The sequence below is a fragment of the Sebastes fasciatus genome, chromosome 6 (assembly GCF_043250625.1).
Source record: "Sebastes fasciatus isolate fSebFas1 chromosome 6, fSebFas1.pri, whole genome shotgun sequence".
NCBI lineage: Eukaryota > Metazoa > Chordata > Actinopteri > Perciformes > Sebastidae > Sebastes > Sebastes fasciatus.
Genome location: NC_133800.1, coordinates 19,337,300 through 19,356,822, shown reverse-complemented (window position 1 = coordinate 19,356,822; position 19,523 = coordinate 19,337,300). Strand labels below are relative to the sequence as shown.

The 19,523-nt window shown below is 41.7% G+C and overlaps 2 protein-coding genes across 2 annotated transcripts; one reads left to right on the top strand and one right to left on the bottom strand.

The window, feature by feature from the left end:
- Positions 1 to 945: 945 nt before the first annotated feature.
- On the bottom strand, positions 946 to 18,835 carry nol6 (nucleolar protein 6 (RNA-associated)). The gene is made up of 26 exons (XM_074638247.1): positions 18,681 to 18,835; positions 18,095 to 18,295; positions 17,447 to 17,563; positions 17,138 to 17,317; positions 16,877 to 17,045; positions 16,570 to 16,704; positions 16,280 to 16,443; positions 16,030 to 16,150; positions 15,851 to 15,909; positions 15,651 to 15,752; positions 15,432 to 15,547; positions 14,994 to 15,171; positions 14,588 to 14,710; positions 14,011 to 14,159; positions 10,125 to 10,200; positions 8,930 to 9,070; positions 8,608 to 8,725; positions 7,491 to 7,645; positions 7,159 to 7,322; positions 6,798 to 6,950; positions 6,589 to 6,686; positions 6,295 to 6,419; positions 2,628 to 2,717; positions 2,315 to 2,515; positions 1,428 to 1,529; positions 946 to 1,275 (listed from the first exon to the last, which is right to left on the bottom strand). The coding sequence occupies exons 1-26, from the start codon at positions 18,717 to 18,719 to the stop codon at positions 1,126 to 1,128; spliced, it is 3,426 nt and encodes a 1,141-aa protein (XP_074494348.1). The 5' UTR covers positions 18,720 to 18,835; the 3' UTR covers positions 946 to 1,125.
- Positions 10,174 to 13,321, top strand: LOC141769311 (zinc finger BED domain-containing protein 4-like). Its single transcript, XM_074638248.1, has 2 exons — positions 10,174 to 11,942; positions 12,074 to 13,321. The coding sequence occupies exons 1-2, from the start codon at positions 10,422 to 10,424 to the stop codon at positions 12,620 to 12,622; spliced, it is 2,070 nt and encodes a 689-aa protein (XP_074494349.1). The 5' UTR covers positions 10,174 to 10,421; the 3' UTR covers positions 12,623 to 13,321.
- Positions 18,836 to 19,523: the final 688 nt, after the last annotated feature.

Sequence of the window (19,523 nt, the reverse complement as noted above, 5' to 3'; positions counted from 1 at the left end):
AGTGTTTTCATTGCATTTTTGCATCAACAATAAAGGACAGTCACAGCAGCCTCAGTATCCTGCTTTGTAAGAGTTTTTAGAGTCCAACCACCAGTTTCAAAATAATGGGATTTACACAAAATTAAAACACAAACTAATTATTACTTTTATTAATTAACCTTCTTTTGATTTGGTCAAATAAGTATCAGAAATTAGAGAAAAATGCCTGTTACCATTTCCCAGAGCTTAAGCTGATGCATTCAAATTGCTTGTCTTGTCCAACCAACAGCACAGGCCCCAATATATGCGGTTTACTACCATAGTAAAAGCAGTAAATCTTCATTTTTGAGAGGCTGAATTTTGTACAAAAAATGTCTTACACGATTAACCTATTACAAAAATGGTTGACAATTAATTTGAACTAATCAGTTAATCAACTAATAAGTTCAATTTCTAAAAAACTGAATTCCAAATTTAAGGGGAGACACCCTGAATAGGGTAAAAAAATTACTAATAGATATCACCATGAAACTTCCCCAGTTGATTACTTACATTAAGACAATTATTTCTTGCACTACAACTTATCTGAAATTATATGTTTAAATATGCAAATGAGGTATCTAGTGCTAACTTTTGTGAATTTAGGAGAAATCTACAGACGCAAATACACAAAGTAGTAAAATAAACGCCTAAATGTGTATTTTGGATGTTTTCTTTCTATTAGTCTGAGAGAAGACATGTTATAGAAGCAAAATAGCCCCAAATCTCAAAATTGACCAGTGCATGAAAAACCTGGGGTGTCTCACCTTAAAGAAGCCTATTTGTAAATGTACATTAAAAGTCCCAGTCACTATTATTTTTTTGCCACCCAAAAATGTAATTACCCATTAAAAAAATCTGCTAATCATTTCCTTTTTGCGATTTCAGCCACTGATATAAAATATATTTTATAAAAAAATATATAAAATCAAGAGTAGTTATGCATTTATTAGACACGATACAGGTTCACAAAAACAAACACGTGGCTGATCTTTAACAGCAACATTATTAACAGATAATATTGTTAACAAGAATTCATGTTTCCATTGTTCTATATTGATAGGTCAGGCACAAACAATACAAAGGTAATGTAAATGTACCTGGTGTCTAAAATGACCATTTTTCAGTCCTGGCTTCCACTGATTTGATCAAACCCTTTCCCAAGACCCGGAAGTCCTCTAGTATTGCTTCGACGTTGGGAACGGTATTTGCTTCCTCCCCGGTCACCTCCACGCTCCGAGCAGACATCTGTGACGTCTGCGATAAAGGTAAAAAGTAAAACATCAGGTCAGAGTGGTTGTTGACGTGTGAGTGAAATGAGGAGGATGGAGGTGAAGGAGACACATGACAGCTGTTAGCAGTCCAAAAAGTTTTTCCCCTACTGCTTTGAGACATGACTCAGGCCTTACCTTAAAGGGCATCGGGGTGAAGGCCTTTGGCTTCCATAAAACTGTGATCACTGTTCCACCATGGGGATCACAGAAGAAGAGGGCTAGGTCTCCGAAAGCCTCCTGAAAATAAATTAGATAAGGTTATGCAGTAGAGGTACAGGACACAAGGAAATAATCCATTTTCTTGCAGCGCTCTAGGCCCTAAGCCTGTTAAATAAGAATTGCATCAGAGAGGATGTTTATTTTCAAAAGAAAACTACACATCAGGACACGACAGTATCAGGAAACCTAATACTTTTTTTTTAAGTTTACTTCCTCCACAAGATAAGCCTGGTCTAGCTCTCAGCTCGTGGGTTGTCTGCTGTGACTCATCATTAATGGTGTAGACTTGTTCACACAGTTCACACAAAATAAGACACGTATTGGCTGCATCACGTAGCCCACGTCCTTTCATCGCATTAATGGGAGACAGAGAGAGAGAGCAGGGAAGGAGACAAAAGAGATGGCTGCTTTATTCAGGTTGCTTAATAACAAGTCAAGACCCTGGCATAGAAACATCTGTAAACATGTGGGTTATATGCACAAGGGTGTATGGAGAAGGGACAATATGAAATGAACTGCTGAAGTAGAAAAGTTCAGACAAACGTTAACATTGTTTCTAGGAAATCTATACCTGTGAACAATGCAAGTACATCCTGGGTATTTCTCTCGTCTATAATTAATTTTTATGGTGAGAAAGCTGCTGGACGTCACATAGAATATATTTTGAGCCTGAAAAGCCTAGCTGCAACTTGCATGCGCAAATCCTGCTGCACAACTATCCTCACATCCTGCGTCAACAAGACGTTATTATACACCACACCTTCCCTTTAACCTGAAGTTTATCCCCTGCAGACAAAACTCACCCTGAGCTCTGCCAGGTAGAGGCACACGGGGTTGTAGTCGACGACAGGCAGGGCCCCTCCGGACTGGGCCACGCTGCCGGCCATGACGCCCCTGCTGAAGGTGACGGTGGGAGGGTCTACCGCCTGAACGAGCAGGGGAACCTGCTTGGGGTTCAGGTGAATCAACACGTCGTAGGCGTCCAGAGGAGGACGCATGACCACCTGCACAAACACAGACGAATGCATCGGAAGGCGGAAATATATTAAATCAAGATTCATTCGGATAGTGATCCATTTATGAAGACAATAGTAAATGAAAGTGTTCTTTACTAACCCTGACATCTTGTATCTGGTCGCCGTCCATCAGCTGATGTTCCAGGAGCTTTAGACTCTCTGCAGCCACCATCACCACACGCTGCAGCATCTGAAGACACATGACCAAAATATCACATTTGAAGGTTAAACTTGGCAGTTTCCACTGAAAATATTCAGACATGTCATATAATATAATATATAGGCCCCCATTGTGGTTGTACAGCTATAAATTAGTGCTGGCATTTCTAATTACCAACTTCCCACAACGAACCAACAATTGCAGGCAAAAGGGGCATTAACAACATAAACAACATTATATACATCGGTATCCGGCTATTGTTGTATTACAAGGAGTTGCCTTCTGTATTTGCTTCAACCCGTCTGATCAAAGCACACAACGTATGTTTTTTGCATTAGTGCAAAGGATCACTTACATTTACCACTGGAACAAAACACAGGTCATGCGTCAGTACTTATGACTCCCAAGACGTAAATGAACATGTGTTAGAATACTGGCGACCACACACACACACACACACACACACACACACACACACACACACACACACACACACACACACACACACACACACACACACACACACACACACACAGTAATTAATCTGTGTCTTATTTGGGATCTCTTCTTCTATGGCATTCAATTATAAATATAAAGCATGATAACTGCATAATAGTGGAAGAACCTTGTTTCTTTGTCATTTTGAGAATGTAAAATCACTGCATGAACTCATTTTGGTCTTTTGTCCCTTTAGGATTTTATTAAAAAGGTACTTAGATAACAGTGTTGGGGAATAACTAGTTACATGTTACGGCGTTATGTAGGATCTGGCGGCATCTAGCGGTGATGTTGCATATTGCAACCAATTGAAACTTGTCCTAGGGCTGCACGGTGCAGGTGCAGTGGTTAGCACTGTTGCTTCACAGCAAGAGGGTCGCAGGTTCAAACCCGGTTTCTGTGTGGAGTTTTGCATGTTCTCCCTGTGTTGGCGTGGGTTTTCTCTAGGTTCTCCGGCTTCCTCCCACAGTCCAAAGACATGCAAGTTAAGTTAATTGTTGACTCTAACTTGCCCGTAGGTGTGAATGTGAGCTCTCTATGTGTCAGCCCTGTGATAGTCTAGCGACCTGTCCAGGGTGTACTCTGCATTCGCCCAATGTCAGCTGAGATCGGCCCCATCCCCCCCCGCGACCCTGAATAGGATAAGCGGTTATGAATAATGAATGAATGAAACTTGTCATGTGGGCCAAGCGTGTAGGAGAACTACAGTGGCCAATGTATAAACGTGAAAGGCTTTCTCTAGAGCCAGTGTTTGGTTTGTCCGTTGTGGGCTACTGTAGAAACATGGAGGCTGTGAAGAGAACCCGCTCCATATGTAAATATAAATGGCTCTTTCTAAAGGTGAGGAAAACACAATTCTTATTTTTAGGTGATTATACACTAAAGAAAACATACTTATTAATTTGTATATTCCATTTCTGCCAATAGATCCCCCTAAATGCTCCACACTGTTCCTTTAAATTACAAAATAAATGTAATATATTAGTTACTGAGCACAAATATGTTATTAAATTACAGTGACTGATCAAAATGTTGGAGTTTACAAAAAGGAGTTACATCCAAATATGTTATTTTCAATAAAAAGCTTATATGTGGTATATAACATTCATTCTGTTGCTCTTCCGTCTTTTGGCATATTTCCAGACGGCGCGGGTCAGCAAAGCCGTTGGGACAAATTTGAGTGCAACACCATCAAGGGTAGGATGGCTTACAAGGAGCAGTCTCTACATCCAGAGAAGCTCTATTCATTTGGCAGTATGCGCTCAAATCTTGAGCGTCGTTTTTAATTTGTTCTCTTGTCTAAATTTGCACCGACTCTCGTCTGCAAATCATATCACTGCGCATTGCTCTAAGCAACCTGAGTCTGTCATTCCTGTGACTAGCCGACCATTTACAACAATATTTTACTTCTGAAATCAGAAAAGGACTCCAACATCGTCGTGCAGTGTAAAGCTTGTTTACCAGCGGTGAAACTGCTGTCAACATTGAAATGCTGCATGTCAAACCTTATTGCCCAATTTAAAACATTTCTTAGAAAACTAATCAAATGCAAAATTACATTACGAAACTAGCAATCTGTAACCTATTACATTTCAAAAGTAACCTTCCCAGCACTGTTTGACAGTTAGAGACTTTCTTCCAACTGAAAGGTTCTCCCCTCAAACCCATTTATTTTAAAGTACTAGTACTACTGCATAGTTGTTGGTTTTTCTACTATGATTGGACAGATGAACCAGATTATATCCCATGTTCATTCACCACAGAAATGTAAAATACACTTTCAATTATTGTGATCTCTTTCTGGTTCAGTTATAAATCATGATATGTGCAAATCAAATCAACATTTCTGAGGTCATGTAGGTATTTTGGTGATAGAAATCATTGTGTGTGTGTTTAGAGAGAGAAACTCAAATATTCTGTTAAGGGATTCACTCCATCACAATCTGCCCCCTAGTGGTCATTCAGAGGTATTGAGACAACTCCAAACAACACACTGAGACCAGGATCACTCGCTCACCTCAGCTATTTGTTTTGAAGCACCTTTTTTTTAGTTTTGGTAGTCCATGAAGGTGGGCATGTGAATTCAACATGAATGTGATATATGCAACCTGAGCGACCAGATAAAATGGAAATCATCCTGAACATTGTGATTAGGCAACAATGACGTGTGTCAGGACGTCACAGAGCACAAAGTTCCTGTTCTCCGCCGCCGTTATAAAGGAGGATGCTGGGAGAGGGCTCAGTCTTAATGTTGGGCTTGTAGTGGAAACACAGGAAGCATATCTGGGTCAGCTACGCACCATGGGAAGCTGGTGTGTTTACCTTTTCTCTACACTACTGTGTGCCACTGGACTCCTTTACAGCTACGGTCACATCCAAACAGAGGAATACAAAACTAGATATTTAACTTATTTCACTACGACAGAGGACAGCAATGAAAAGCAACTGGTGAGCTACACCTGATGGTCTCCCAAAGCATAAGTAGTCCTAGTGGAAGTTCTTCAGAATGATGTTTTATTACTTGATATTCTGGTGGTATTCTAATATTTATTAAAGTAATACATATCATTTCTGCATTTTTCCAGATCAATGATTTACATGGAGTTTTGGAAAGACTTCAGAACAATCAATTTCCAGCTCTAAGAAAAAAGCATAGCTATCTGCCTGTGGTAGGTAATGCAACAACTCTGTCCATCTGGAATTCTCTCGATTCCTAACATCAATCTAGTCGATGTGTTTAGAGGAATACATTTTTCCATGAATCAATATCTTACTTTAATTTGGTGTCATATCTTTTCAGTGTGATCCAGGAGACCAGTGTGCACTAAGGAAAGGCTCCAGGATCGGGAAACTGTGTGACTGCTCTCTGCCGAGAACATGCAACTCTTTTCTACACCGTTGTTTGTGATTCTCTCTGTGAGATACAAGTCTAACAAAAAAATAACCTATAAGCTTGTGACTTATTTGATGAAGCAGTTCTTAAGTATTCCATTTTTTTTCTTTTATTCCCGTTACTGACCAATTGTAGTATTTTAATCATCAGCATTGATTGCCAATCTATTAAATGTGTTGTTGTGCGAGTTGTGTACTTGTCTTTGTGTCCACTGACCTGTACGCTAGGAGCTCGCTTGGTCCACATAGATTGTTTTTTGTCTTTAGGCGTAGCTATAAACAAGACGGGAAGAGACTCCCTGGAGGCCATGAAGTCATTCTTGATCTCTGTGTAGTCGGTGGCTGCACGTGACAAGAGAGGTGAACAACAATCAAACGTGGCGTTGAAACAGCAATGCATACGAGCAGGATGTTAAAAGTACCTCGGGTGTGTATACAGAAAGGATTTGTTTGTTTGACTCAGAGGAAAAAAGGGGTGTGTGTGTGTGTGTGTGTGAGAGAGAGGGCTTGCCTGCGAGCTGGCTGTTGAGGTTGACAACCAGCGGGTTGTTCCTCCAGTCAAAGGAGGAGAGCAGATGAAGGAAACGAAGGAAGCCGACCTGAGGAGAACTGAGGAAGATACACATTCACATGACCTACTGAACGTACAAAAGGGAAGTGACAAAGAAATTTGAGACTGATGAGCTGGACTGATTGTTTAAAAGTAGAAGCGGTAGTTACCCGGGAGGAGTGAAAGGTGCAGGCTGCAGGAAAAGCGACGCCACCAGCAGGTCTGCTGTGTCCTCTGTGATGTCTTCACTGAAGAGCTGAGCCCCCAGCCAGCGTTTGGCAAGGCGACACACTGCCCCGAAACATGGGTGCTGTTGCTGGAGTCTATTAACAACAGGATGAAATGTATTCAAATGGAGCAAAAAGTAAGGAAATGGTGCATTTAGGGCAGGTAAAATAATGAAGAAAGAGACAAAGTATGGTGACAGAAAGGAAGAAAAGTAGGATAAAGGTTGAAGAGAGTGAAACTAAAAATAACTGTCTTTAATGTTTTTAACAACATGTAAGGTTTGGGTTACTGTTATAATTTTACCCATGCAATGTGCTGGTAAGTAGAGGTTTGTGAATGGTGGCCATCTCCAGAGCCTGAGCCTCCTCGTTGTCTCTAACAACCAGCAGCCCCTCGGCATTCACACTCTCCCTCAGCACCTGGGGCTCACGATGGTACGCCACCTGCACGCGGAACACCAAGCCATCCTGGATGCATGAACAAATGGAAATAAAGCAGCGTAAATAAACAGAATACTGAGCTGTGATTAAAAACAAAACACTGCGGCAACAACTTGCCGCAAACATACCACAAACATATAATTAGATTTTAAAAAAAAGAAAAAAAGCACACAGTCAAGTTCACAGACAATATACCTTCCAGACATCTAGGTGTGTGGGGCAGGGCCTGCACGTATAATTGTGGTGCTGCTTGAGTAACTCTCCCATCTGGATGTGGAAGGCGGTTCGGATGTGGCGGATGGCGAGGCGGTCGTGAGGCCACTTTCCACTCCCCTCCATGTGACAGATCACTGCAAAGAGCAGGGTTACCGATGACATGAGTTTGTATATGTCAAATCAGTTTTGAAAAGACAAATGTCTGTGGTTAAGAGGCTGCAATGTTCCTGCTTTGAATACATGGGCTGTAACTCAACTTGCAATTTGGAAATCAGGTACATTACAGAAATCAGTTGTTTCAGAGAGTGAGAATGCATAAAACATTTTCTATGGCAGGTATAATATGCAAGAATTAACTACAAAACAAATGTATAGACTGATACAAACATAATCCCTCTCAATCATCACTTATGCTCCACTAGAATTGTGTGGTGGTGTCTGTTTCTGCAGAGACCCTGCAGCCCTCTGCCTGGAATTTCTCTTTTCTACTTATTTTGCTTTACTCAGGACGCTGCTGGGCTTTAGCCAACAGCCTTTAGGCCCCACGTGGGGGTGTAACCCCCAGCCAATAATGGCGCGCAGGATGTGCAGCCCGTTCAGGTGGTCAAGTACCGCTGCTGTGTCACACCCCTCGGCTTCAGATACCCAGGCACAACGGTAGATACAAATATTTCACAGATGAGAACGGGTTGTGTTATGTGCATGTGTTCCAGTGATCCCCGGCTCCTCTGCCTCTCGTCTGCTGTGTGCAAGTGCTGCTATGATCGGAGTGTGTCAGTGGTTTTGATCGAGAGCAACGCTGAGCCACAAAAACAGACTTCGGCTGGAAACTTGGCACCTTCCTGCAGGGTCGTGTGGAGTTGTGCGGAGTTAGTTGTGTGTTTATTTGTGAAAATAATGTTTTATTTCGCTGCTTTGTTCTCACTGCCGTCCCTCACTTCCTTCACTCACTAGCTCACTCAACCATTGAATGCCTTGTTTTTACAAACAGCAACCGTTACATATTATACCTTTAAGTCTAGATGTAGTTTTAAACAAATTAAACAAGAGTCAACTACTAATTCATGACAAGTAGTTGCTGGTGGTAGGTGTTTACCTGTGATCGGGGTGATATAAGCAGGGCAGGGTTTGCCTTCCATCGGCACCAATGATCTGGACGTCTTCTCTCTCTCAAAGAAGGAATAGTCCAGCTTCAGTGGCACAGGGGGAAAGACCTGGAAAGCACAAAGGAAATGTTAGAAGTGTCATAAAGTCAAAGTCACAATTTACAATAACCGCAGCTATCGATAACTTAACAGAAGCTCTTTGAACTGGAGTTGCATTGTCGTGGTGTTTATGCAAACTTACTTACATTTTACTACTACTACTTACCATTGTGCTAATGAGAGCAGTTCCCCGTTAAGAACAAGAAGCTTTACCTGTGTGTATCTGAGTGCAGGGTGGGCTCCTTGCACTGCGGTGATGGAGAGAGGCAGACCTTCCAGCCTCCACAGTTTTCTACTCAGGTCATCATAGGACTGAACCACCAGTAAACTCTCCTCCTCTCCAGTACTAGGCACCTGAAAAGCACAATGCACGTCAAACACATGCTGTACACTCACATTACTATATGTGGGTTGTAAATAAACTTGCTGTTCATATATTTAATTTGGGATGTAAATAAATCTGGGATAGTTTATATATTATATTATATTATCATTCTATGATGAGTTATTAGAGGAGAAGCGAGTAAGGGATAGGGAAATATAAGTTTTACTTCTACCTACTCCTTTTCGGACACTATTACTCTTGTTTTGTTTGTTATTATTTTGTATCTGTTTTTATTTATTTTTATGTTCGAAATAAAGTCATTCATTCATTTATTTATGCATTTCTTTTTTGTTCCTTGAATTATTTTCTACCTCCTTTTATTTTTGTTATTATATTATTTTTATAATTTAAGTTATCTTTCCTATCCAATTATGCACTTGTATGTTAGAAGTATTAAGTTTAGATTACAATGCCTTTAATGTTTGTAAATGAATTATCTTCAATACAATTTTTTTTTAGAAGTATAAGATAAGAGATAAGATAAGATGAACCTTTATTTATCCCCGGAGGGAAATTCAGGTGTCAAAGCAGCAACATCAGCAAACAGAGTGAAACACAGGAGAGTTAAAGGTGTACAAAAATTATAAAAACAATAAGAGATATAAAAGATACAGAGTGAATGGGTGAACATAGTGTGTAAAGTCTGTCAATAAATAAATGTAATATGTGCAGTCTATAAAGTGGTATTGAGTATAGGAGTGGTATTGAGTTTAGATTACAATGCCTTTAATGTTTGTAAATTAATTATCTTCAGTAAAAAAAAATGTTAGAAGTATTGAGTTTAGATTACAATGCCTTTAATGTTTGTAAATTAATTATCTTCAATAAAAAAAAATGTTAGAAGTATTGAGTTTAGATTACAATGCCTCTTTTATTTTTGTTTTTATATAATTTTTTTATGATTTAAGCTATCTTTCCTATCCAAATTATGCACTTGTATGTTAGAAGTATTGAGTTTAGATCATAATGTTTGTAAAATAAATTTCCTTCAATAAAAAAAAAGAAGAAAAAAAAATGTTTTACCTCACTTCCCGTTTCGATGACGTCATCCACCATCGCCCCCACATATCGCATACAGGATTCGGGGATATCTGCATGCCTGGTGGATAATAAACATACTATTCATCTGGGGTTTTTTAATATAACGAGGCTTTCAACACATTAATAGCTACACACACACACATATAATGGTCTTGTTAAGAGCACACACATGTCCGAAGTGAAACTAGTCACACAAATTGGCTTTTTATTACCCAAAAAGACCCTTTTTTTCCGGTCCGGTGCTAACATTAGCTAGCCGTGGTTGCACGACAAGACGAAATGAAGCGTGCTGGGAGGAGACGGAGCTCCGTGTGGGACTGCTTCGAGCAAGTGGGCAGCTTCGTCCGCTGCATGAAATGCGACGCCACGTTGAAGTACTGCGGCGGAGCCACCAGCTCCATGATGAACCACATGAGCAGACACCATCAACCCTGCGCTGCGCCGTCGGACGAAGACGAGAAGCCGGTGATCTGCACCGTGCAGCAGCAGCAGCAGCAGCAGTGCATGGAGGAGGAGAGTGCAGCTAATTCAGACATCATGCAGGTTGCGATAATGTCACCAAACGTGAACGCCAGTAGCCTTCCTGAGCGGGATTATGGGGAGAGGAAGCGCCTGAAGAGGAGCTCAGTGTGGGACGTCTTCATCAAAGTGGACGATGAAGTGCACTGCACGATATGCGACACCAAGCTGAAGTACAGGAGCAGCACCACCAGCATGATGTACCACATCAAGAACAAGCACCAGGACCCGGTGCCCAGTGAGGGTGTGCCTGTGGCGACGCACACTGAGGTGACTGAGCTCATCGCCAGGATGGTAGAGAAGGACATGCTGCCCATCAGTGTCATTAATGGTGATGGGTTTCGTGAGCTCATTGCATACACTGTGCATAACTATAAAATGCCATCTGCTGGTGATATTACGCGCCTTATTGAAGGGCATTTCCACGAGAAGGTGGAGGAGCTTGTGGTGCAGCTGGGTAGAGTGGAGAAACTGGCTCTCACTGTTGACTTCTGGACAGCCCTGCCGTTTCAGAGGTACATCACAGTCTTCTGCTCCTTCATCACAGAGGACTGGCAGGGGAGGTCGGCCGTGCTGCAGACGCACAAGCTGCCATCGGACAGCCACACTACTGCGGACGGTGTCACGGAGAGGCTTCTTAACACCGTGCAGACCTGGGGCATTGCTGGGAAGGTCACCGCGTGTGTTCATAACAACATACAGGGCGCCCTGTCACACCACAACGCGTGTGTCCGTGTCACCTGGGACTACGCCACTTGCTTCGCCACGACGTTGCAGCAAGCGGTCACCGACGGGCTGAGCGAGGATCTGGTCCGCATCATCGCCGCCGCGGGGAAACTGGTCAAGCACTTCAATCACAGCTTGCTGGCGAGCGCGGCCTTGGAGCAGAAGCAGGTTCAGATGTGCCTGCCGCAGCACAAGCTCGTCCAGTCGAGCAAAGCCAGATGGGACACGATCTGCGATATGTTCGAGCGGTTGCTCGAGCAACGGTGGGCGATTAAAGCCGTGCTCTCCGATCGCACGATCACCAACAGACAGGAAGCCCAAATCCTCGAGATCGAAGACGACTTCTGGCAAATAATTGAGAACTTCACACCCGTGCTGGCGACGCTGAAATGGGCAACGACGGTCATATCGGCTGAAACGGAAGTTTCCATTTCCAACATCTACCCGATCACGTTCAGTCTCATTCAGACCCATCTCGTGCCGAAAGACAATGACGTTGAACAAGTCTCCGAGTTCAAGCTGAAAGTTCAGAAGTCACTTAGAAGTCACATGGAGGTAGGCGTACGATATTCAATTTGTGCTTTAACTTTGGCGATGATTTTTAGTAGAATAAGTGCTAACAAACAATATTTATGCTGATTTAAGCTTAACAATCTGCAATTATTTATCATTTTTACTGTTCACAGGTTGATTCTAATGACCTGGCCTCCAAACCAGCTCTGATTGCCTCGATGCTGGACCCTCGCCACAAACATCTCAGCTTCCTGACGCCGACGGGGAGACTGGCTGCGAAGGTTAAACTGCACGAACTGGTTTCAAAACTAGATGTGATAACTACTATTGTGGGCCCGAAGGATGAACAGCAGGAGATGCTGATCACACCTGATATTAGCCAGGTGGCTATGCCCTCACAACTGAGAAGTGACACCAAGAACACCATGATGCTGCTCCTGGGAGACAACTACAGTTCCTCCTATGCCACGGACTCCGAGGCTCAGGTAGATTACTACCTAAGAGACATTGCTCCCTCATTGGACATAAACCCTCTGGACTGGTGGAAGGTTAATGGACCAAGGTTCCCCAAACTGGCCACTCTGGCGAGACACTATTTGTGTGTACCTGGGGTATCACTGCCATCTTTATTGTCAGAGGGCGGACAAACATTTGCAACCATGCGTACGAGGCTGAGCCCGGAGCATGTTGACATGATGATCTTTGTAAACAGAAATGCATAACCCTTCACTCGTCGTACACTGACTTCCTTTACCAATAATGGGTCACTGTAGTGCAGCAGGGGCAAGAGGCAGTGGGTGCAAATCAGGTAGACGTCTTGATTGGATGTTACAAGAGAGGATGAGGAAGATGGCAGCTACTCTCCCACTGATGATATATTGTATATGCTTGTGCGAATAATGCTACAAACTAATTAGTTTTTTAAATTTCAGTCATCAAAAAGATTTCAATCAGCAGTTGCTGTGAGCTGAGTTGCAGTCAAATACTTAACTATACCTAAATGTAGTTCCCAAAAATTAAAACATAGTGATGCGTCTCATCATTTGATGGCTGACACTCCTCTGATCACCCACACAGGTGTTTTCAATCTGGCTGATTAGACCTCTGCTCAGGACTGATTAGACTAATTGAGTGACATCTTCGTGAGTCTCCTGTTAGCTTTGTTGAACCTGTTAGGGCGGGACAAATTACACCTTTATCATTCTTATTGGTAGATGAAAATTTGTGACCAATGGTGCCTTCAAATAAAACTCGTGAGCTTCATGTTTACAACATGGGAAGTCTCCACATATACAATTTAGCAAGCGGGTAACATACTGTAATGCAGGAAATGCAACGGCATAATGACAGAGGAAAAAGATGAGGCAGTTGGGAATATCAACATTTTCCTCAGACATATTATAAAGTTATGAAGAAAAACAATATACGACTAAAATGACAATATATTCGCTTATCATGTACCGAAAAATTAATTTCACAACTCGTGAACTCTGAGCTTTCAGAAACTTTCCACTTACGAGGTTGTGAATACCACAAGAGGGGTGCGTTCATATGGACTCGTCTTGTGAACACGGTAAACACGATCCCATTTGAAGGCACCACAAATACATTCCCATCAAAGCTCTGGCCCACTTTCGACCCTAGCAGAAATCTAATCAGCCAGAATAACTGAAGACACCTGTATGGGTGTTCAGAGGCTTTAAAACAGTGGACCGGGAGCCAATGGTAAAATGATGTCGGCAATATCCGAGTAAAAAGGGCCACTACAAATCCTTGGCATTCAACATCAAACATACCCAAGGATCTAGTAGAGGCTGCTAATGGTGTAGCCTTTACCTTAATACAGCTATTATGTTTTGTATATTTGTATGTTCTTAATATTCTTCTTTAATAGTCTACAAATCAGGATAAAACTCATGAGGAAAAAAAACAACGAAGAAGAAAAATCAATGGTTTGTTCCTTTTGTTACCATGGTAGCATACTGAATATTTGTATTATCAATACAGCTAGAAACTCCCTGACCAAACTAACCACTGTATTATTACCAGTATTGATGTGATGTCTGTTGTGTGTCTCTCAGTGTATGCTACGTAAACATGAAATACATACAGCTGTAGCAGGTGTGCAATGATCTGTCTGGGGACCAGTCGTTTCTGGCACATGCTCTCTCCGTCCCACAGCACGGCCTCGGTGATGGCGCCGTCCTGGAAGCGACGCAGCTCGGAGCGAGAGCCCCACAGCTGACGAAACTCGGCCGCCTAGCGGAGGAACACAGCTGTTGTTAATAATGAATCTTAACACGAGCATGGTAACACGTAAAAATGATAAAAGAAACAAGTCTAAAAAAACAAACGAGTACAAATTCTATACTGTCATGTGACTGTTTTGTCTCTTTTGCATGTTACAAGCTTTTTAATAAATAAATGCTACATTTGGTTAAAATATAATAGTATTACATTTTTAAAAATGTTTACAACCACACTAGGTGTAGCTTATGTGAAAATGTACATCTATGGTCTTCCCTAATTAAATACACTGTGTGGGAAGTACATTGTTGCATTGAGTAGACACCAATACAAACCTGCTCCTTCTTTGTAGCACTATTGATATAATAGAGTACAGTAAAATGACCTTGTATCTTCAACACAGATGGGAAAAATAAGAAATAAAACACTACACAGGTTACCTTGGGGCCGTCTGCAGGTGGGCCTCTTTCCAGGACAGAAGCTGCCAGCTCCGGCTTTAACAGCAAGCCGAAGGAGAGTGGAGGTTGGGCTTTGTGTTTTGGCGCTTCACTCTCCACAGCCCACTGTGAGGAAACAAAAATGAAGAAACAAATTTAGTGATTTAAAGTAAATCATATGTACATGTGCATTTATTTCTGACTCTCCTCTGTTCAGACACTTTCAAACTCTTCTGAATCAAAAACATACTGATATAGTTGTATTAGTGCCGATTCAATCAGGGTTCGTGTTAACAGTAGCTTAGACGAATTATGAAATAAAGCACTGAAAAGCCAGCGTGCACGTTCTGTCAGTTGAGTGAGCCAGACGTGGATGTGTGTGTAACCCCTGAATGTAAACCTTTCGCACCTCAGGATCGGGAGAGAGGGAGTGGGTGAGGAGATGGATCCTTTGGCCCAGTCCCTGCTGGAGCAGCGACAGAATAAAAGGGAGAGCAGTGTGGACGTAGTTTCCACTGTGGTCCATCAGCTCACTGAGGAGGTTCAGTTTCTTACAGCTGGACTGAAGCTTCACCAGCTCACATAACCTGAGCGGGAGAGATGAAAACGCAGGATGAGAATGGGAAGTCAGAAGTCAGTTTTTCATGTAACCCTATTTATTACCTGACATTTAGGACAATGACATGTGTATGAAAAGGTGTCTAAACTGTCTTTAGCCGGAATCTGTAAAAGGACAAGTTAACACATGTCATATGAGGTGTACAACTAAGCTGCTTATGTAGGACATAAAAGAGGGACTTGGATATTATTTTGTTTTTGTTGCATTAGCAGATAACTAGAGCCATACTGGAATACGTGGTCGCTTGTCCTGATCATGGGTTTTGGCGTCATGAGGAGGCTGTGGAACCCGTCCACCGTAGGGTTGTCCCAGAACTGCATCGACACAGACGCCTCGTGCTGCAGCTGAGAACCAATTTGAAAAATGGTTAAAACCTGCTGTTTAATCTCACCAGTGTAAAAATGTATCTAGTTTGAACACACATTTTGTTTTTATAGTATTATTTACCTGTTTGTAGGTACAAGCGGTCATGTCGGCACACAGGTTGAGATGCCCTGAAGGGTCGACAAACACGACCTGGAAAGCATTGTGGAACTCTGGAAGAGATGGCTGCAGGGAAACGAAAAAATGAAATAGGACAATAATGATTGATTTAGGAGATAAACAAAAGCGTGAATAAACTACATGAACAGGTTTAGACCACTCACAGCTGTAGAGTCGGGATCTTTGGCCAGGGTTATCGCATTCACCGTCAGGTCTGTAGATGCTGAGGGTTAGAATGACAGGTGGCTCAGTTGCAAGATATTCAAAACAGCGATGAGCAAATTGCTGTATGGTCAACTACCGTATATCATATTGTGCTTTAGTGGATTTAAAATGTTCTTACCCAGGAAGTTCAAGCTGTTTCGAAGCAGCTGATAGGCTGTCATAGAGTTACTGATTCTGTGAGTGGTCAGCAGATAAGCCAACAGCATTGAAGCCAGGAAGCCATTAAAACAACCAGTGCCCTATAAGACATTGGGAGAGCAATACAGAGGTGAGGTGAGATTAAAAGTGTTGGAAGGCTAGTAAATAAGTACAATGTAAAAAGAAAAGCTCCGTGCAACACGTAAGAGAACCATTGCAATCCTCCCTACCTGGTCAAGCTCTCTTTGACGAAGCCAGACTTTGAGCAAAGCCACCCCATCTGCAAAGGCTGAGCACTGGGAGCCGACAGCAGAAAGAAACTGGAGGTGAGCCCTGGGCAGTAAATCCCCCAGAACTGAGCTGTTGTAATGCGGAGTGGGAGGTTCGCTGCTCTCTGCAACAAACAAACAAACAAAAGAAATTGGTCTGATGTTTCAATTGTTGCTGAAAATGTGGTTCTGATAGGAAAGTTGTGATGTTTAATATTTGAAGAACTAGCTGCATAAATTAACAATCTTACCAGAGTCGGAGGTCTGCAATCCGGTGTACCACTCCGTCCGGATATTATTCCTCTGGGGGTGGAAACGGCTGGGCTTGAAGAATCCAGGAGGCGGACAGGCGTGAACACGTATGGTGAAGCTGGAAGAGTCTTTACCTGAAAAGACAGGACACCACAACACATCACAGTCATAACCAAAAACAAAATACTAATAAACACACATATGCAAAGAAAAACTGGTAAAATCCATACTATAAAAAAACAAACACAATGATCTTGAAGGTCGGCAGTATTTTGTACAATATGATGTAAATTAAAAGTTACATACCCGGAGGTGTCAGCAGCAGAACGGGTCGGAGTCGGTTGCCATGGAGACAGGAATAACGCATGCTTCCGATGTCAGAGGAGGATGCGAGATGCTGGGCCATGCCTGCCAGGTAGAGAGCCCTTTTCCTCGGATACCTCTGGTTCACAACGTCCTTCGGATGGAGAACATCCTAATAACAGAAGATACACCGGTGTCTCTTATAATCTAATGACTGGTATTGTCACATTTCATTCAGAACTTCCAAGTGATGTATTGACTTACAGCTGGGATCGTGACAGCCAGGTCCACCATGATGCGTGGTTTGGTGCAAGTTCCCAGCGGGTAGCTGCCGATCAGATCGACAGAAGCAGGAGGTGCCATGTGGAACTTGCCCTTCGTGATTTTGGGGACCAGGAGGAAAGGGACCTTAACTGCACTAGACAGCCATGACGGGTCACTTACCTGAACACATAGAGATTGCGTAAAAAAAATGTGGTTACAGGTTTACGTGTGTGGATTTGTGGAGAGCTGAATGAATGATATTGAGCCTCTATGCCCAAATCATGAAGCTGTTCTTCTTACAGTACATACCTCAACCTCTGGTGACTCCGGTACAGTCTGGAGCAGCTTGGTGACGGCCTGAACGAAGGAATCTATTTGCCGTTTCCTACGCTCGCTCAGGGCGACCTCTCTCAGCAGCTCCTCCATCTGTTATTGGTGATAGATTTTAGACAATATTTACTAGGAGGTTGTGAAAGGTTGTGTGGTTATTGTTTCCATGGGACAACACAGGCTTGAGTTAAGGCATAACCTCATTCCTTTTCTTTTTTTTTATACTGTTGTTTTATAACAAAAAACAAACAAACAATACAGACAACATAAGACAGACAGGGTCATCCTGAGTGAGGTGAAATGCTGAACATTATATGACATTATATACATTTGTAAGAAAAGAAAAAAAAGAAAAGAAGCTATGTTACATAGCAGTATGCAAGTCCGTGGTTCGTTAGAGACCCAGAATGTCCTTTAAAGTCTTAGAGGTCCTTCTAGTCCAACATCATTCATAGGAGAAGGAAGCAAAGTTTTCCACAAACAAAATACATATACAATAAAGTCCCTTCTCATCTCCATTCACTTCAGGTTTAAGTAAAATTTCCAGTTCTTCCAGTATTTTTCACCCCTTTTTTGGTGCCATGTCTCAGAGAGAAAGTCAGTTGTTCCATACTGTAAATTTCTTACCTGCATTTTGAGCAGGCTGCAGTGAAACAGGCTCTCTGCCTCTTTCAGCTGGTTGAGCTCCTCTGCTGTAGGAGGTCTGTACAGATCACTTCTGGACAGCTTCACTGGGTGATAAACCATCTCCTCCTCCTTTCCTCCAGCCTCCTCAGGTTTGCTCCTTTTGGCTTTAATGGGAGCCTCATCTCTCTCTGAGGGAATCATCTATAAAAAATAACAACAACATGTAGTAGCAGCTTGGTTTGATTCAACTTTTGTAACATGTCTTCTATTACAAGTAAGGAATCAGATAATCAGGGTATGATACACAAACAGGGCTAACTAGATAAAACATTATGCTATTTGAGCCTTAATTCTAGTGTTTCTCTAACGATTGTATCATTGGGTATTACTGACTGTACCTGTTATAGGTTTAGTTTCTATAAGATACTGCACATTAAGCAAAGCTTTACAGTTTAAGTTGCCAAATTGTAGGCAAAGCATGAGAGCACCAGTGTAACCACTGAGTAAACTGTCTCATGTGTTAACTATGTGGTGGTTATTACACCAACCAAGCAGCTCAAATCATGATAAATGTCACCAGTCTTACCTCTGCTGGCTCCTTGGCAACTGCCTGCTTCTTTTTCATGTCTGTTCTGCTCTCAATGTGATGATAATTCAGGTATTTGTTAAAGTTTCGATCAACACTGCTTTCCCTTCATTGCGCTCTCACATGTGCAAAGGGTCAGACAAACTTGCTACCGAGCAAAATATTTCCCTGATTGGTGTAGAAGCGGCGGAGGTGAACGGTGATTGGCTCATTGCTCGTCAACAAAGATAGGTTGCATGAGCAGTACCCCCGTGTGATTGGTGGTAGTGTAGAGCTAGAGCCAGTGATGTGTCAGGCACATTTTAATGCATTCAATAGTAAAAAAATAAATAAATAAAAAATAAATAAAAATAAATAAATTGAAAATAAATAAATTGAAAAAAAATAAATAATAAACTCATGCAGTAAATACATTTTTATTTATAAAAGTATATTATAGAACTAATTTAATATTATCATATTTTTCAGTATTAAACCATCAGCTGCAGATTATTATTGGTGTGCATGTTATGTGTACACACTCAGTTCATTAGGTACACCTTGCTACAACTAGTATAGTTTAATACATAAAAAATAAAAAAATAAAAATAAAAATAAATAATAATAATAAACTCATGCAGTAAATACATTTTTATTTATAAAAGTATATTATAGAACAAACTTAATATTATCATATTTTTCAGTGTTAAATCATCAGCTGCAGATTATTATTGGTGTGCACGTTATGTGTACACACTCAGTTTATTAGGTACATCTAGCTACAACTAATATAGTTTAATACAACAGCCCTGCAATGAATCCTGATCCTCATGAAGGTTTTAATGTTCACATTTTCACCTGTCA

Coding starts and splice junctions, on each gene's coding strand:
- LOC141769311 (XM_074638248.1), top strand. CDS start 10,422: ATGAAGCGTGCTGGGAGGAGACGGAGCTCCGTGTGGGACTGCTTCGAG. Junction 11,943..12,073: donor CACTTAGAAGTCACATGGAG/GTAGGCGTACGA, acceptor TACTGTTCACAG/GTTGATTCTAATGACCTGGC.
- nol6 (XM_074638247.1), bottom strand. CDS start 18,719: ATGAAAAAGAAGCAGGCAGTTGCCAAGGAGCCAGCAGAG. Junction 17,046..17,137: donor TGGCTGTCACGATCCCAGCT/GTAAGTCAATAC, acceptor TTCTGTTATTAG/GATGTTCTCCATCCGAAGGA. Junction 14,160..14,587: donor CACCTGCAGACGGCCCCAAG/GTAACCTGTGTA, acceptor TTCCTCCGCTAG/GCGGCCGAGTTTCGTCAGCT.